At 35.6% G+C, this 19,070-nt stretch overlaps 1 protein-coding gene across 1 annotated transcript in view; it reads left to right on the top strand.

The window, feature by feature from the left end:
* LOC150098890 (CDK5 regulatory subunit-associated protein 3) overlaps window positions 1-19,070 on the top strand; it is a 143,934-nt gene that overhangs the window by 18,648 nt on the left and 106,216 nt on the right. The window contains exon 2 of the mRNA XM_090405590.1: window positions 2,960-3,011. Within this exon, the coding sequence (XP_090261716.1) occupies window positions 2,960-3,011 (52 nt within the window). The remainder of the gene's footprint in view (window positions 1-2,959; window positions 3,012-19,070) is intronic.

Below are 19,070 nucleotides of genomic sequence, written 5' to 3'. Positions count from 1 at the left end.
GAATATCCCTCCATTTCTATTCCTGTGAAGATGTCATTCGCATCCAACCATGTTTCACTTATTCCAACGATTTTCAGGCACATAAATTCAGTCAATGCAACAATTTCATTTCCTTTCCTTTATTTCTGACACTTCTGGCATTCATAGATAAGCATAATCTTTTTCTCTTGGTCCATAACCAGTACTACTTATGCTGACTCCAATCTGTGACTTCTCATTTGCTCATCTTCTGTAGAATATACCTATATAATATAAATAAACCTTTTCTGTTTGCTGTGATATTTTCAATATGTTGCTCGATGAAATGCAGTGTTTGTGTTTCTAGAATCATTTGAGACTAAACAAACTAATTCACTAAACAAACAATAAAATGTTTGTTTAGTGAATGTTTTATGCAATCTCTCTCTCTCTCTCTCTCTCATTGTAGGATGAATGAATGAGGGTGTGTATGTATCAGGGGTGAATATTCCGGGTGTGCAGTGCTCATCCACGAAATATCAGTATTACCAGTATTATATTTTTTGCATTTATTCCCGTTAAAGACTTTCTAAAATTAAACACAGTATAGTAACGCTTCATTGCCCTCATGAAGAGGGCAATGAAGCGTTGCCCTTTTCATGAAGCACTAATGCTTCATTAGTGTTTCATGAAAAGGGCACTTTTCGACCTAAACATTGCATCACATTCGCGTTAATAGCCTGGGTGTGCTTTCAAAATGCATACACCTTTGAGCCATTCTAAAAGATGTAAAGAGGGCACAGCAGGTCAAATTCTTAGTGTTTTAGTATTTTTAAACTGCTGAGAAGGCGAGGCTGGGTGAGCTAACATTTTTGACTGTGATTGGCTATTGTGTCAACTAATCCAATTGAATGTTGTCACTTGTCATGAGTTGAGTGCTTTCTGTATCTGATGTCTATATTACAAACAGCTGTTACACATGTTTTCTGGAACTGAAAATTTGAAAGTGGATGTTAGGAGAAAGAACCTAAATGTTTCTCTTGCTATGCAGTATATCATCTGTTGAGGTTGCAAAGTTTTTTAATGGTATAGAGACATTTTTATTCTAGTCTTTGGAAACAACAGACAATAAAAAAATATATTCCCAGATAAAAATGAATATTCTGTGTATTATAAGATATTGATCTACAAAAAAAATACCAGCATATGTGAGATTGATAAGACAGGCAAACCACTGATACTAAAAAAAAACAACTAATGAATGATAATAAAATATGCTGGTCAATTTTTTTATATATAAAATTGTGCTAAATACTATTAATTCCTTTTTTTTTCCAAGAATTAAAGATCATTAAACTCAATGTAAAATGAAAATAATGTATTTATAATTTATATCGACAAATAATTACATCAAAAAATTCTTTTGAGACGTTTATTCATCATCATCATGCGTATCAAGGATTTAGGCCTAGCATGGCCTGTTCTGGCCTTAGAAGTCATCATTGAATCGTTTCAGAGGACGTCCTGGTTTTCTTTTTCCTAACGGCTTGTTTTGGTAATCCTTCTGTTTTCATTCTTTGAATGTGTTCCATCCATTTATGTTTATATTTTTAAATTTTTTCTATTACTGGTTCTTGGTTTAATTCTTTCATAATATCTTCGTTTCTTTTGTGATCAAATAGGGTATACTTTGCAGTTTTTCTCATAAACTTCATTTCTGCTGTTGTTAATCTTTGTTTGTCTTTTTGTTTTATTGTCCAGATTTTGCTTCCATACATTAAGACTGGTAGGGCAATGTATTGTATACTTTTAGCCTGGTTTGTTTTTGAACTAGATTTGGTTTAAATATAGAGTTAATTACACCTGTTATTTTCAAATATTTTGCAATTTTTACGTTTATATCTTTTTCATTTTCATATGTGATCATACATCCTAGGTAGTTAAATGAATTCACCTGTTCTAAGATCTTGTCATATATTACTATTTTAGTTCTTACTGGATCTTGTCCTTTAAAGGTCATAGTTTTTGATTTTTCTGTTGATATTATCATACCATAATCTTTGGCTATCATATTTAGATCTAAAATAGCTTTCTGTAAGTTATCTTCAGAATTTGTAATTATTATTTGAGTTGCTGAGAGGGGGACATCCCTGTCGGACCCCCTTGGTTTATCTCTCTCGTATATGATAGCTCGTGATTTAATCTTATTTGTATTTGATTATTTTCATATATATTTGTGATAGCTTTTAGGATATTATTTAGTCTTTGTCTTTCTTTTAATATGTTAAATAATATGTTTCTTTTAACTTTGTCAAATGCTTTTTCAAAGTCAATAAATGCAATATGTGTTTCTAAATTATATTCTCTTCTTTTCTCTATTATTAATTTTAGGCAAAAGGCCGGGTCTATACATGATCGTCCTTTTCTAAATCCATTCTTACTTCTAAAATAAAGTTTTTGGAATATTTCATTAGTTTGCTATTTAAGATTCTGCTATATATTTTGTAACAGGAATTTAGTATACAGATACCTCTATAGTTTTTAGGGTCATTTCTGTTACCTTTCTTAAAGATAGGAATCACAATTGCTTTTTTCCGTTCTATTGGGGGGATACCAGTTGAGTAAATTTTATTTAAAAATAATAAGTCTTTCTTTGAATCTTGTTCCTGCATATTTATATAGTTCTGAACCTAGCTTATCTTGAGATGTTTATTGATGTAATTGAATAATTACATCAATAATTATAAAAATTTATTGATGTAATTATTTATCTTCAAGTAATTTTTTAAGTTTCTGCGGAAGCCCATGCATACAATCAAATTGATGAAATTTGGTATCACGGGTTGCATAACCCACACGACAGCACACCCAATCAAAATGGGCACCTGGTGCCACTGGTATCTATAGAAGGGGGAGTGATTAAAGTATATGTTGTTTTGATTGTATATAAATTGCTACTTAATGAGTGAATTAAATATTTATTATTTTTAATGTATTCTAGGTGCAGAACGAGCAAAATATTCCCATCGACATTCATTCTAATAAATTATTAGGTAAGCTTTATTATTATTATTTGGTATTTGGGACAGCCAAAGTGTGGATTAATTGATCTGGTCTAAATTTCAGTAGCCAGAAATGTTTATCTTTTTTTATAGACATTTTGATTCAAATATATATAAAAATATGGCTAATGATCATTTGTTTAAATTAATTTATTTTTAAAGCGCTTTCTCCCACCGTGTGTCAGAGAGAGAGAGAGTGCATTAATGATACTATTTTATAATTTTGGATTTTATTCATTTTATCGATTCCCATTATTAAAATGACTTTAATGTCATACAGTGAGCCTCCGTAGCCGAGTCATTATTGGCGAAGCCCTTTGGTCAGAAAGACCGGGGTTCGATTCCCATCAGTGACGTGAGGAACTTGATGGGAATCGAGTCTGGTCTCGATTCCCATCAATATCTGGTCTCTTTCGATGAAAGGTAAGTTACTCGGTCTCATACGGAGGTAGTGGGGAGGGGGGGGGTTCACCTGGAAACTTGTGTTTTTCATCCTCCAGTACAGGCAAACTGGCCCAATGAACACACACACACACACATCTACAGACATAGGACACACCGGGAGGCATAGGGCTAACCACCTTATCCTCGAGATAGTTGTGGTTGCAAGGTCCAAGAATAACCTCAACATCATAAAGGTAGAAGAGGAGGATTGGGCAAAGTTAGTCATACAGTTATTATAACATTTCTGATTGCCAAAAAATAAAAAAAAAATAAAATAATAATTCATCTCACTAGGGTGAAATAAAACTATTTCACACATAATTTCATCATATTTCTAATGATTGCTTGGATTCTTTTGTTGTTTTTATATGCATCTTGACAAAATGAATCTTAGCAAGAATGGTATTTTTTCAGTAGTATTATGGCAAAATATTTGTCATATCATTTTTGGTTTGATATTTTTTGGTAATTAAACATAAACATTTTTTTATGTTTTTCTTAACAGGTTTGATCTTAGGCTTGGCTGTATAGAGAGAGAGATTAGCAGTGTGGATGATGAGTTGGGGCCTTTTTTGCAAGCCATAAGGCCCCAACTTTATGCAAGAGTTGGTCCCTGATTTACAAAATTGGTTTAAAAAGAAAAGCAGGATATGCAAAAATGTAGGAGAGAGAGAGATTTTGTTTTTTATGACCATCTCCCACAAAAAGGCCATATTATAGTACCATAGGAAGGTTAAGGGTTGGATGATAACAGATTTTTTGTAAAATGGAAGGAGACATGGGTAAAAATGAGGCCATCTCTGGAAGCTGTATAACATCTGAACAATGAAGTGAATAGCATGTTCCTTGCATGCAGAGTTGTTACTAATTGGAATGCATTGTCTAAGAGTGTGGTAAGGACAGAAATGCTGAACAAGTTTCATGCATGGTTCATTGATCTTTGTGTGCAGTGATGAGAACCTCCTACAGTGAGTCACTTGACTCCATGGAGGTCTAGTGTTAATAATAATTTGGAAAGCCTGCTGTACAGACCAAATATAGAGCATTTTCAAGCTATTTCAAGTTTCGAATAAGTAGGTAGTGGCCTCTCGCCCGCAATGAAATTTATCTGTTGCTAAAAACATTCACAAACATCAGTACCACTGTGGGATTAAAACATGCAGTCTGTTGATTAGAGTGACACTATCTATATGGCCAACTAGACTAGCAGTGAGCCACTGGTGTGAGTATACACAAGTACACAAACTAACTTATGCAGGTGGATCTTGTATTACACCAATTAGTTTGGCCACAATGTTTGTATGAGGCTCATCTATCCAATTTTTCAACCCCCCCCCTCACAAACATGAAGCTAACTACAAACACAGCTGGGTAGTAGTGTTATGTGTATCATGAATTGGGTATGAAATAGAAATTTGGATAGAGTTCAGGCTATTGCTATCCTAGATGGACTTGAATCTTTCTTGTGGGCTAATTATGATAATACAGTGAATTCTGGTTCTACTGAGTTAACTAATATTTAAGGAATTGACAGCGTACACTTGAAATATAGATTAAATAAACTTTAATATATACTTTCCGATATTTCGGCGAACGTCACGTTGCCATCTTCTTGGGAACTTACTACAAAGACACGTGCACACAAGTACTAATAACAGCAAATGAGACTGAAGCTAGGAAGCTAGCGTTTTCCTAAAGTCCTGATGGTGCCCCCTGGTGGGCTATATTGGTAGTTCTTGGCCTTTGGGCTGAAGTTCTTCTGATAAAAGTTTTCCAAATTTGGGGCAGTCTCATGCATCCAAATTTGTTGAGGTTTGGCATGTTCCTAAGGGCCGAGGCTGATTCCATGAATAGTCTTTCATGCTTGAACTTGCTGCGGTGTATTACTGTGGCTTTCTTCCATCTTATTCTGTGGTGAGTATCCAGAGCGTGGTCTGCAAGCCCAGAGTGGCTGTACTGGTGAAATCGGATGTAATCCTTGTGTTCTGAGATTCTGATATTTGCTGTCCTGCCTGTTTGGCCAAAGTAGGACAGTTTACAGCTGCAAGGGACCTGGTATACACCAGGTAGGTTTAGGGGAAGTGGTTGGTCTTTGGTGGAGCGGATAAGGGATGCCAGTTTTCTATGTGGTCTGTAACAAGTGGTCAAGTCATGTTTTTTTAAGATTTTATTGATTTTTTCCGAGGTGCCTCGGATGTAGGGAATGGTGATGGATTTAGAGTAATCTTTTTTGTGAAGGGGAGGGGGTGGTGGGTTGTGGATAACTGGGTTAAGTATTTTTTGGATTTTTTGGAGGGGGTAGCCGTTGGCTGAGAAAGTGTCACGGATGTGATTTAGTTCAGTGGTTAGGGCTTGATCATTAGAACAGATTATTTTTGCCCTGTTGAATAATGTTTTAATAACTCCATATTGTTGTGCGGGGGGGGGGGGGGAATTGTTGGTGAATGTATCTGCCTGTATGGGTGGGTTTTCTATAAACTGAGAAAACCAAGGTTCCATCAGGTTGGCGGGTGACTAGTGTGTCTAGGAAGGGGAGGTTATTGTTTTCCTCTTTTTCCAGGGTGAATTTGATTCTAGGGTGTTGGTTGTCCAAGTGTGTTAGGAAGGAGAGGAGTGAATCCGGGCCATGTGGCCAAATAGCGAAAACATCATCAACATAGCGAAGCCATATGGTAGGTTTTTGGGGGCTGAATTTAAAGCTTTCTCTTCTAACGTCTCCATGAAGAAGTTGGCCAAGGGTGGGGAAAGTGGTGAACCCATGGCTGTCCCCTCTATCTGTTTGTAGAATTTTTCCTGCCAAACGAAATAGCCTGAGTTCATTGTAAACTGAAATAGGGCTGAGATATCGGGAGGAAATTTAGCTTGAATTAGCTCTAAGGTTTCTTTGAGGGGGACATTCGTGAATAGGGAGGAGACATCAAAACTTACCATTATGTCATTATGTTGGAGTGTAAGGTTTTCTATACTGACTTTGAAGTGGGCTGAGTTTTTTATGTGTGATGGTGTATTGCCAGTATAGTGTGAGAGCGCTTTGGCTAAATGCTTGGCTAGTTTGTAAGTGGGGGAATCAATGCCATCCACTATGGGACGTAATGGCACATTTTCTTTGTGTATTTTTGGGAGCCCATATATGCGGGGGGAGTCTAGAGTTATAGGGTTTTAGTCTGTTGGTAATCTCCACAGGCCAAGAAGTGACCTTCTTAAGGAGCCTATGGAGTTTCCTAATTTGTGAGTTGGTGGGATTGTAATCAATGGGGAGGTAAGTGGAACGATCTAATAATAAAGCCTTGAGCTTACCTGTGTAGTCTTTAAGATTGAGTACCACAGTGGCATTCCCCTTATCCGCTTTGGTGATCACTATTTTTTTTGTTTCTCTTCAATTCTTGTAGTGCCTTGTATTCACTAATGGATATGTTGGATTTTGGAGGTTTTGCTTTATTGAGAACACAGGCTACATCCAATCTAATATCGTTGGCGATGTGGTTTGGAAGAAAAACAGGCAGGATAGCAAATATCAGAATCTCAGAACACAAGGATTACATCCGATTTCACCAGTACAGCCACTCTGGGCTTGCAGACCACGCTCTGGATACTCGCCACAGAATAAGATGGAAGAAAGCCACAGTAATACACCACAGCAAGTTCAAGTATGAAAGACTATTCATGGAATCAGCCTCGGCCCTTAGGAACATGCCAAACCTCAACAAATTTGGATGCATAAGACTGCCCCAAATTTGGGAAACTTTTATCAGAAGAACTTCAGCCCAAAGGCCAAGAACTACCAATATAGCCCGCCAAGGGGCACCATCAGGACTTTAGGAAAACGCTAGCTTCCTAGCTTCAGTCTCATTTGCTGTTATTAGTGCTTGTGTGCACGTGTCTTTGTAGTAAGTTTCCAAGAAGATGGCAACGTGACGTTCGCTGAAATATCGGAAAGTATATATTAAAGTTTATTTAATCTATATTTCTAGTGTACGCTGTCAATTCCTTAAATATTAGTTATCATGTTTAACCAGCGTATAAGCCTCTCAACAAGAATAAGGTTCTACTGAGTACAGAATAGCTTCTTGATATATGCCAAGGCACATAATTTTTAGAGTTTATCAACTTGATATATCACACAAACACACACAAGCACGGCAGTGCAGCTAGTCCAAGATTTCATTCAAAGATTAGTAATCCATATTTTTATTTAATGCTATGGCAGTTGTACTCAGGCATAATGTTTTTATGTATTTTTGATTTGTATTTTTTTTTTTTTTTCCCCCCACTTCTATGTTATTCACCTGATGAAATCTTTCTAGAAGTGCCTTTTTCAGTAATAAATCATTTTTTTCTATTTTATGATTTGGATATATAGTAAGTTATTTTTAAAAAAATGTCCTACAGCTGTGAAAGCCTAATCCATCAATGTATATTAAATATAAATTTAATGGAAAATTAAACATACAGCGGTATCTCGCTAATCTGAACCTCTTTAGTCCGAACCCTCCAGTTATCCGAACTGCAGTTTGAAAGAAAAAAAGTTTTATTTATTACATATTACTATTTTGTGTACTATTAATAATTAAGGACGTAGTGTAAAATTCGATGCAGTGTCATAATTCTTACAATGCTTAATTGCATCGATTTTACAGGAGCCACATCCGAAATTTAAAAAATTGTAAATTTGTATATATTAGATGTAAATAATAATATCAGTCCATATAAAATTAGCCCAGAAAAATTTACATGATACTGTAGATAGAAGATATATGAGTGTGTATTTCAAAAGAAAATCCCTTAGAGAGCAGAAGTATGTTAGAATTACCTACATAAGTAATACAAAATGCCCATCTGTAGAGATCCCAAGGAATTAAACATGCTAAAATAAAGTAAACAAGTATCTAAAAATAGAAGTTTAGGGGCAGTTACCTTAGAGTTCAGAAATATATTTGATGTATCACTTGGTATAGGGTAGAATGGAAATCCCATTGTAACAAAATAAAAATGCCGCCGTCAAGGTCGATAGCAGAAGGGGGTGGTATATATCAGAAGCTGTTACGCTATGCTGAAAAAGGGATTAAACTATACTTCAGGGAGATAGAAGTCGGAACTTTCTAGAAGGAAAGGAGTTAGCACATGATGGGTATGGGGATTTCAGACCTAAATTCAAAGTTTGCATGAAATATCTGGGGGTCTAAAAACTTCACACAGGGTCCCATGAGAGGCAAAATAAAAAGGTCAGCAATGGACTGACAAGGATCGACTATCGTGCATCGGGAGATGTGACAGGAGGGTAACTGGAGGCGAAACCTTATAGATGGCTCAGGACCCAGATGACAATGCTTGGACCATCAGACTGTACGTCCTAGTACCTACAACGCCGAAAAATCGAGCTCCAGCCCTGCGAGAAATTCTAGAGGAGAACACAGTTTCCATGACGCATCCGAAGCAATAGACCAAGCCTTAAAAATAGAGGGGGATCCAGAATAAGCCCTAAGAGAAGATATGACTAAGTGCAATTGTGCCTATGAAAGAATTAATGTGAGTTGAATGTTTTGTTGAAAAACTTTCTCTTAATTTATGATGTGAAGGACTGTTTTGGATAGACTGAATTCTTAGAATTGAAAGAAGTAATAGACTGAAAACTAATTCGCAAGAAGTGAATATGCTTTTAGAATAATTGGAAAGATGTTAATGAAAGTTTAAGCTTATGTTGTATTGAATTGAAATGGTTTAAAAGAATTGATAAGAAAATTATAGAATTTAGAATTGTAATGGTGTGAGAAGTTGGTTGCCAAGTGAGTGTTACTTTTTTTTGTGTGAAAGTTAGAATTGGAGATTTTATTAGTCAAAGCATGATAATTCCTGGATTGTAAATGGGCTGATAGTCGTTTGATACATAGAATTAATTGTCTGATGATTTACTTGATGTTTATAACATGACTATGAGTTGTCCTATGTGATGTTTTAATTTTGATGCTTAGCCTTGAGAGGAAATGATAGTAACATCATTTAAGTGTATACATTGTATTACTGTCTTAGAGTAAATAAATGTTTGTTTTATTCATAAGAAGTGCCGTCTGATCCTTTTAGCAACTGCACTGTTCTCAAATAAAATCCGATCCTGTAAGCGGGAAAGAAATTAAACCTTGATACGAAATTTAAGTTAGGAGTTAGTCACGACTGTAATTAACTGTATAGAGGTGCTTTACTGGAGGTATAATTAATTTCTTATGCCAATTAGAGATTTTTAGTGGCACAGTCTGGAATAATCAAATAAATTTCTAGAAATCTCAAGTATAAGTATAATATACTGAAAGTAGAGAAAAGGAATTAAGATTGAATGACTATATAGAAAGGTAATGGATAAGAATAAAGTATAATAAAGTTAACGAATAAAAATATAGAAGACAAGTCTAAAGAAATAGATATGTAAAGAAATCGATAGACAGATTTACGATAGAAATGTTACAAAGGCGCAATATTTCTATTTCAAATTTCAAAACATAAACATAAGTAAATATTAAATAAAAGATAGAAACCTCAAATAATTACAGTAGCATTCTCAGTTACTACTGCTTGGGAAGCCGTCGAACCTGAGGCAATTCAAGCGTCATGGAAAAAACTGTGGCCTTCTAGAATTTACCAAGATAACTACGGTGATACACAAAAAGAGGAAATTCAAAACGTGCATAATTTGGTTAAAAATATAAATCCAGATGTTGAAATTTCACAACAGATGTTACGGAATGGATTATAGGTAGAACCGAAAGTGAATTCGAAATCAAATCAGATGCTGAAATTATAAATATGACACTACAGAATGAATTAGAAGAAGATGCTGACGATAAAGAACTTGAAGAAAAAAAAAGTAAAACATGAAGAGGAAGTTGACAGTTTTAATGTGTGTATAGAATGTGCCAAGCAAAATAATAGGTCATTCAACAAAATTTTATTGCTAATGCACCTCTGAGAAAAAGCATTCGAAAAAAGTTTAGCTTCCAAGAAGCAAAAGAAAATCAATGACTTTTTTTTACAAAGAAATAAAACTTTTTTTTTTTGTTTTGTGAACAAGAAAGTGATATTTTTTATGCAAATTAAGTCATGTACTGAACTATGCAATTTTATTAAATCAGAATCCTCAACAATACAGTACATACAAACAAAATTTTTTATTAAAATAAATTTGTGTATTGTATTATTTTTTAAGTTTTACATTACAGTACAGTAGATTTTTTTCTGTCGGTTATTTCATTTATTTACAGAATTAAATTGATGTACCATTAAAATCTGATTATTTTTGTCTTAAATGTTAGTTATTGTTGTCTCTTGGGAAAAAATTCACTAATTCAAACTTTTCGCTAATCCAAATGAGTGCGGTTTTTATTAGTTCGGATTAGCGAGATACCACAGTATTCACTTTCAGAAAGTTAACTGATACTACTGGCTACCTCTACACCTCTTTGCACCAAAACAAATCCAAAAAATTAGGCATTATCTCAACAATAGGAACAAGAGCTAGCATCTCATTAATGATGAATTAGCCAGAACATTCAATTTCTAACAGATACTCTACAAAATGTCTTTAATAAATGCATGATTTCTAGGTTTTATTTTGCATCCATATATTGGTTACCAGTAAAAGTAGCCAAAAATCCATGGAGTACACAATTAAAATAGTTATTACTTTGATCTGTCAAACCTATCCATAGTCCTCTAAAATGTATGGAACAATTTTACTGGAAATGCAGAATATCAGAAATGTGAAGCCACAGCTTGGTCATTATAATAAATTTAGTTTAATCCTTTATCCAAGTGTGAGCAAACAAAGTTTGCATCTGAAAATATCTTCAGGACTGAGGCAAGGTGGTGGATCTGTTGGCAACTCATAGCAAAGGTGGCCCAAGCTCTCATCACTCCTTGTCTCAGCATCTCCTACCATGCAAAGCACATCTCCTTGCAAACATGTATAATGCTATGCATTAAGGGAAGAGCCACTACCCAGACCAGTTTCGACCTTTATTGAGGTCTCATCAGTGGGAGACAGACCCAGAAGTGGTGACACTAAGACAAAATCAATGGAGAGGTCATATTTACCTATACGAGTTGCCAACTGGTGTACCACTTGATTATTAAATTACTCTGGATTTAGAGAAAGATGTTGGAAGTTTATTTTGCACTTGGTTAGACTATAATAAATTTAGTTTAATGCTTTATCCAAGTGTGAGCAAACAAAGTTTGCGTCTGAAAATATCTTCAGGACTAAGGCAAGGTGATGCATCTGTTGGCAACTTGTAGCAAAGGTACGAGTTGCTAACAGATGCACCACCTTGCCTGAAGATATTTTCAGGCACTAACTTTGTTTGCTCACACTTGGATAAATGATTAAACTAAATTTATTATAGTCTAACCAAGTGCAAAATAAACTTCCAACAGCTCTGTCATTACATGCATTATCACCTAATACCTTGATGGAAAGACATGTTTTATGGAATGAATTAGAAATTTTACACCACTATTAAGACAAACCAAGAAAGAAATCTTGAAGTCAATGGACCTAATATAAACCCTAACATTAAAGTGTTTAAATGTTTCCTTGTTATTGCCAAACAAATATTCCAAAGGAGAATATCAATGTTCACTGCAATGGACATGCTCACAAATAATTTGTATGTCCATTGTGCATATTGTGAATATCCAACATGATGTTGTATTTATTGTCACCATGCTAATCTTTTGCTGTTTGTTAGTTTGTCTCTTGATATGTGATTTTTGGTGATTTATTGAGTGTTTTCTTAGATTTGTTGGTGTATTTTTAGTATATTATTGTAGTTTTTAGTGTATTTATTGTACTACATCATTTAATAACATAATTGTAGAAATATTATTAGTTTTTACTACTCTTAAGAATGACATGAAAACTCGTCATGACAGGGCAATGTCTAAAGCTTAAGTTAAAGTTGTTACTACTGAGTAGAACATTTGTTGTGATGAGCAAAAGCATTGTTGCAGTGATGATGATAATTTTTCTGAGGATAATCTGATATTGGAAATATCCTGATTAAAAGAAGTTATTAGAAAATCGACCAGAGAATTAGAAAAAGCGGAAAAACATTTAACCATTTAACGAAACTTAGGATAAGAAAAAAGGATCAAAACAAGAAGAAGCAGAAAAGCACTGGATTTGGTAATAATAACAACAACAAGATAAGTCAATTAAAATCTAAGAAAAGGAGGCAATATGGTATGGTGATTCAATCTTAAAATTTGAGCTTGCTAAGGGAGTCACTACTTCTTCTTTCCCAGGGGCAAAAATTAAAGATATGACAAATGTAATTGAAAAACAGAAAAGGAAAGTAAAAGAGATGGCAGTTCTGGTAGGAACAAATAATTTAAGTAGTGAAGATATAGTATGAGAGAGGATATGAAAGGTCTGTGGAAGAAGTGAGAAAGTAAAAATTGTAGGTTTGCTACCCAGATATGACAGTAAGTTAAGGAGGGCAATGATAGCAAATGATTCCATTTGCATGCTATGTAGAAGAAATAGATGCAAGTTTTTAGTTGTGTAGAGTGTGTTTGATGGTAGAAAAGACTTGTATAAGAGGGATAGCCTGCACTCAAATTCATTTGGTATCAGGAGCCTGGGAAAATTACTTATTGGTATGAGACCTAATGCAGAGAGTCAGGGAAACTAGATAATCAAGGGAGGAATGGGAAAAATGTGTGTGAAAGTTCATCTATGGTATGCAAACGTGATAAAGATATGATTGGCTTCAAACATGGTAAATGTATCTGGCGAAGGGGTGGAAATATACGCTTTGGGTTCAGACCTTTTGAATATGTCTAGGGAGGGAAAAGAGAAAGTTTTACAAAAAGGCCAAATAGATTGCATATGAGGGGTGGGGGGCTGAAAAGTTCTGATAAACACCTAGAACAAAAATTATATTAAAGCAACATAACCACAAGAAAGAGCATATGAGGATATAAGAACATAAGTTACTTTCATAACTCTGCTACTAGTATGTTCTTTCTTGTGGTTATATCTGTTGCTTTAATATTATTTTTGTTCTAGGTGTTTATCAGAACTTTCCAGACCCCCCCCCCCCTCTTATCTAATTATAAGAATAGGCTAGGTGGTCAATGTCTGCACACAAATGCCAGGAGCATCAGAAACTTAAGGGTTGAATTCTTTGCTTTATTGAATATGATGTGGCCTAAGATTGTTGACATTAGTGAAACCAATTAAAACCAGATATGGTTATTGGGATTGAGTGTAATGGCTATACTATTCTTAGGAATGACATTACTTCTAATGATATCAGACAACTTAAGTCCAATTAGTGTAGAAACATAAGAAAATAATGATGGTAACAATGTCCCATATGGCAGAGTTGAGGCTATTTGATGTGAAGTGGAGACTGACAAAATAAAATATATGGGCAGAATGTTGATACAGACCTGACAGCTCAGTTGCAGGGGATGAAGAAATCCATCACCAATTTAGCCCTATGGGTACTAAACGAGTGATCATTATCGGTGACTTTAATTATCCAAACATTGATTGGGGTCGAAGAAAAATCTCATGATAAGAATGAAGAGGAATTTATTGAGTTGTTGCGAGACAACTTTCTCAAGCAACATGTTCATAGCATCAGGAGGGGTCTCTCGAGAATGACTATTTTACCATCTGTTGGTGACAGTGATCATGATGTGCTTTCTTGGGAAGTATTTATTGTTATGCCACAAGCATAACAATAATAAAAAAGAAAGAAAATAAAAGAAAGAATAAATGTGTAAGAATAACTTTATTGAATACAGATGGTACTCTAGTGTCAGAAGCTAATGAGATTGTTAAATTAATAAGTGCTCACCTGGCTAAGATACGAGGGATGTCCAGAAAGTAAGTTTTGAGTTTAAATATTTTCACTGCAGCACTGTGATCGCAATGGTGCGCATGCGTGCTGAGTTTGTCGATTCCTTACCAAGGCGCTGGTGCTGTTTCAGACATTCTTGCAGTGCATATGCTTCTTGGTGTGTGTTTATAATGTCTAAGAAAATCGAATTGCCCACCGCACGTGAAATTAGGTCAGTTATCCATTTCCTGAATGCGAGGACCGTTAAGGGGCAGCTGAAATTCATCGTCAAATTATTGAGGTTTATGGAAAACACACAGTGAGTGATTCACTGGTACGAAGATGGGTAAGACTAATGAAGGAAGGATAGGTCTGCACATTGATGAACAGAACAGGCAGCCATCTTTAGTGACTGATGACTTGGTGCATTCAGTTGAAGAGAAGATTCAACAGAATAGGGGATTCACTATGATCATTCTCGCTGCAATTTCCAGAAATTTCACGTTCGTGTCTTCATGAAATTGTGTCGGAGAAACTGAATTGTCTGCATGCTGGTTGCCAAAGTTGCTTATTGAACAACACAAAGTGAATCAGCTATGTCGTGCTTTGGAATTCTTGACACACTACCATGAGGATGGCGATGCTTTCCTGAGCAGACTGGTCACCAGGGACGAGATTTGGGTGTCGCACGCAACCCCTGAATCCAAACAAGAGTCTACATAGTGGAGGCACATCTCATCACCGATCAAGATGAAATTGAAGACAACAGTTTCCACTCGGTAAATCATGTGCACTGTGTTTTGGGACAGACAAGGAATTTTGCTGGCAGACCTCTTGGGTCAAGGCTCCACAAACAACGTGAGTATGTACTGCCAAATCCTTAAGAAACTGCATTGTGTGATCCAGAATAAACGACGTGGCATGCTTACTAGAGGCGTTGTTTTGATTTTGCTAGCAGACCTCTTGGGTCAAGGCTCCACAAACAACGTGAGTATGTACTGCCAAATCCTTAAGAAACTGCATTGTGTGATCCAGAATAAACGACGTGGCATGCTTACCAGAGGCATTGTTTTGATTCATGATAATGCCCTCCCACACACGACCGGTGTAACACAACAACTTCTCGCCATCTTCGGCTGGGAACAATTCCATCACTTCCATATAGTCCTAACCTCGTGCCAAGTGACCTGTTCAAACATCTGAAATCTTTCCTTGGTGGTCGGCTGTTTCAAGATGACAAGGTCAAAGAAGCAGTCAATATGTAGTTTGCGTCACAGGTGGCAACCTTCTACGATGAAGGTATACAACTCTTGGTGCTCCATTATGATAAGTGCCTGAACAATGGCAGAAATTATGTAGAAAAGTAGTGAAAGATGTCTACTTTAATTTCCAATAAAGTTTTTTTAAGTATATTTTTGTTTCTCTGACAGCCCATAGGAACTTACTTTCTGGACGTCCCTCGTACATCAACCAAGTATGTAACATGGTGCACAGTGCTACTGCTACATTGGACAAAGAGTTAAAGATGCATGAAAATGAGGTTGAAGGGCTGTTGCATAACCTGGATGAGAATTTGTCAGGAATATCAGCATGTTTGCTAAAGGAATGTTCAGCTGAATTGGCTTGGCCTTTCACATCTTTGTATAACTTGAGTCTCAGCTCAGGTTCCCATGGTATCATTCCTGATACCACAGGAATGAAAGAAATGTATAATAGTTCCATTGTACAAGGGTGATTAAAAAACTGATGTGTCTAACTACTGACTTATCAGTATCTCTGGTGTGGTAGTGAAGATTTTAGAGAAGTAGGTAAGAACTTGCATACAGAAATAGATAGACAAACAAGCTATACTAGACAAGGAGCAGCATGGGTTTACTATAGGAAAGTCATGTTTTAACAATTTGTTTCAAGAAGTTCCAAGGTCATATTTATAACAATGTTATGGCTGAGTTGGATAAAGGTAACGGATACATTATGGTAATGTTGGATTTTGCTAAGAAATTTGATAAGATACCACACAAAAGACATAAAATGGAGATGGGATTGGAATATAAATTCTTGACTTGGATCAGTGGATAGTTGACAGACAGATATCAAAAAGTGGTATATAGTGGTTGTGAGTCTGCAAGATTTAAAGTGAGCAAAGAAGTGGTGTACCTCAAGGTTCAGTCCTTGGGCCATTGTTGTTCAATCTGTACTTTAATGCCATTAGCAAGGGGTCTTACAGGAGATGTGCAATTGTTTGCTGATGATGTGGATAGGCAGGGCAATCAGGAATGCTACTACTGATATCCAGCACTTACAAAAAATTATTTGAACAGGCTAGAAATTTTGGGCAGAAAAAAATGGCTGTCAATTAGTAATGTAATGTAAAGTCAATAATGTTAGTAAGTATAAAGTTATGCACGTTGGCATGATGAGATTTCCAGTGGCATATTATACTAGCAGGGGGGTTATGTTTCAAGAAACTGATGGGGCTAGAGATCTTGATGTAATGGTGGATAGGAATTTGAAGTTGCAAGGTCACATAACAAAAGTTGCAAATACTGCTCACAGGATAATTGTGAAGTTGAAGCAAACTTTGACATGTAAGGATAAGTAAGTCATTTTGGCTCTAAATTTATAAGGCCTTGATAAGACCACATCTGGATTATTGTGCACAGATTTGGTCTCCTGGGTCCAAGAGGATAAAGAAGCTGTGAAAAGAGTTCAAAGAAGAGTTACAAAGATTATATCGGATTATGGGATTTAGATTATGAGAACAGATTGTGTGTATACAGACTCTGGTTAACAGGAGAAAGATGGGTGATATGATAGAGGTGTACAAACTTTTGAATGTATGTTATAGGATGTTGTCTGATGAAATTTCTCTCACAGAGCAGTGAGTGAGTGGGATGTGGTTTGCCTTTAGGGGTAGTGAGTGCATGTAGTATGAATGAATTTAAGAGAAGGCGTGACAGCTGGTTTAGGTGACTTATAGCCTCTCTCGATGAGTTCTTTATGCTTCTCTCACATGAAGATCCATGTAATTTGAATGAACTTAGTTATTTAGTTAGTAAGTAATTAGTAGTTTTGAGTTTATTTAGTTAATAAGTAATTAGTAGTTTTGAGTTAACCTCTTTTCAAGTTTTGGTCATATGAACAGTTCTGTTTATATGCATGTACCAGCACAGTTTACATCCTAATACACACACACGTGTGTGCGTGTGCATGCACTTGTCTATGGCTGAAATAGTTCTTTTTTTGACTGAGTGGTGTTAAATGTTTATACTGTAAACTTGAACATACCAGTATTATATTATATTGCTAATGATGATTCTCTCCTTATTCTTTCAGAATAACCTTTCTTCCTCAATAATTAAGAGAATTAAGGTTTTACAAAATGCCATAAATAATTTAATAATTCGAAAATACATTAACTAAAAGAAAAACATGCAATATACAAAGATTGACTTCAGTAATGTGTATTTCATTCCAAGACACTTGAAAGAAAAAAAATAAAACTTCAACTGAACCCAAATTACGTTAGCTACTTAAACAAAAAGATAATTTTAAGCTACTAATATACTTAAAGTGCACATTTAGTTAATTTGACTACATTAGCACTTTTTCTAAAGGAAATTTTTTTTTTCTTAGTAAAAACATATTTATCCTGCTGAGAAGAAAAGAAAAAGCCAGTTGTTCTCACTTTTTGTAATGAATGGGCCAAAAGCTATCAATAAAAATTGCAAGTTCTCAAACCTGATCTGTATTCTCTATGAAATTCATGAAGACAACTATAGATTTCTTATCTTTAATAAGAGGATGGAAACATCAACCTAAAATTTGTAAATTCTTATATTCGAACACTTCCATTATAAAGTTGGAGTTTAATTGAATATTTACAACACTAGGAAGGGATTAAAACTGATTTTAATGCTTCCAGTATTTCATTTCAGTCACTGAGACATCTTCAGGGATTACAAATAACTCGTAACACACACTCAAATATAACCCAATACTAAGTGAAACACGTGGGTGACACTAAAGGCCTATCTAAGTGGTGCACCCTCTATGGTTAGGTGGCCTAGGATGTAAAGTGGGATCTGATAATTAATGTTTCCCAAATTTTGGGAAGTTTTATGTAACCGTATTTATTTAAATTTGGTTGATTTCTGAGTGCCACTGCAGATTCTAAAAACAGTCTTTCTTTTTTGAATTTACTATGGTGGAGATGGTGTTTTTTTGCCAGGAGATCCTGGCAAAAAAACACCATCTCCACCATAGAAAATTTTAAAAATAAACAGTTTCTCCCCCATTCCCTGGCTATCTCTTCAGAAGGATTTCAGAAATGCCATCACCACACCCTACATCAGTGGCACATCAGAAAAAATGGCCAGATCCTTAAAAAGTACAACCTCCACATAGCTTTTAAGCCCACCATAAACTTGCTACCCTTATCAATTCTACCAAAGATCAGCTCCATCCTCTCCAGTGCCTGGAGTATATAAAGTACCCTGTTCCTGCAAGCAGGCTTACTTCAGACAGACAGGTAGATTTGCACCCATCCATTTAGAAGAACACAAATCATACATCTGCAATCTGAAGTAAGCCTGCTTGCAGGAACAGGGTACTTTATATACTCCAGGCACTGGAGAGGATGGAGCTGATCTTTGGTAGAATGGATAAGGGTAGCAAGTTTATGGTGGGCTTAAAAGCTATGTGGAGGTTGTACTTTTTAAGGATCTGGCCATTTTTTCTGATGTGCCACTGATGTAGGGTGTGGTGA

Source organism: Typopeltis vanoorti, chromosome 15 (assembly GCF_054136105.1).
Source record: "Typopeltis vanoorti isolate ZY-2024b chromosome 15, IOZ_Tvanoo_1.0, whole genome shotgun sequence".
NCBI lineage: Eukaryota > Metazoa > Arthropoda > Arachnida > Uropygi > Thelyphonidae > Typopeltis > Typopeltis vanoorti.
The sequence above is the reverse complement of the archived record's forward strand: the minus strand, read 5'-3'. Positions and strand labels throughout refer to the sequence as shown.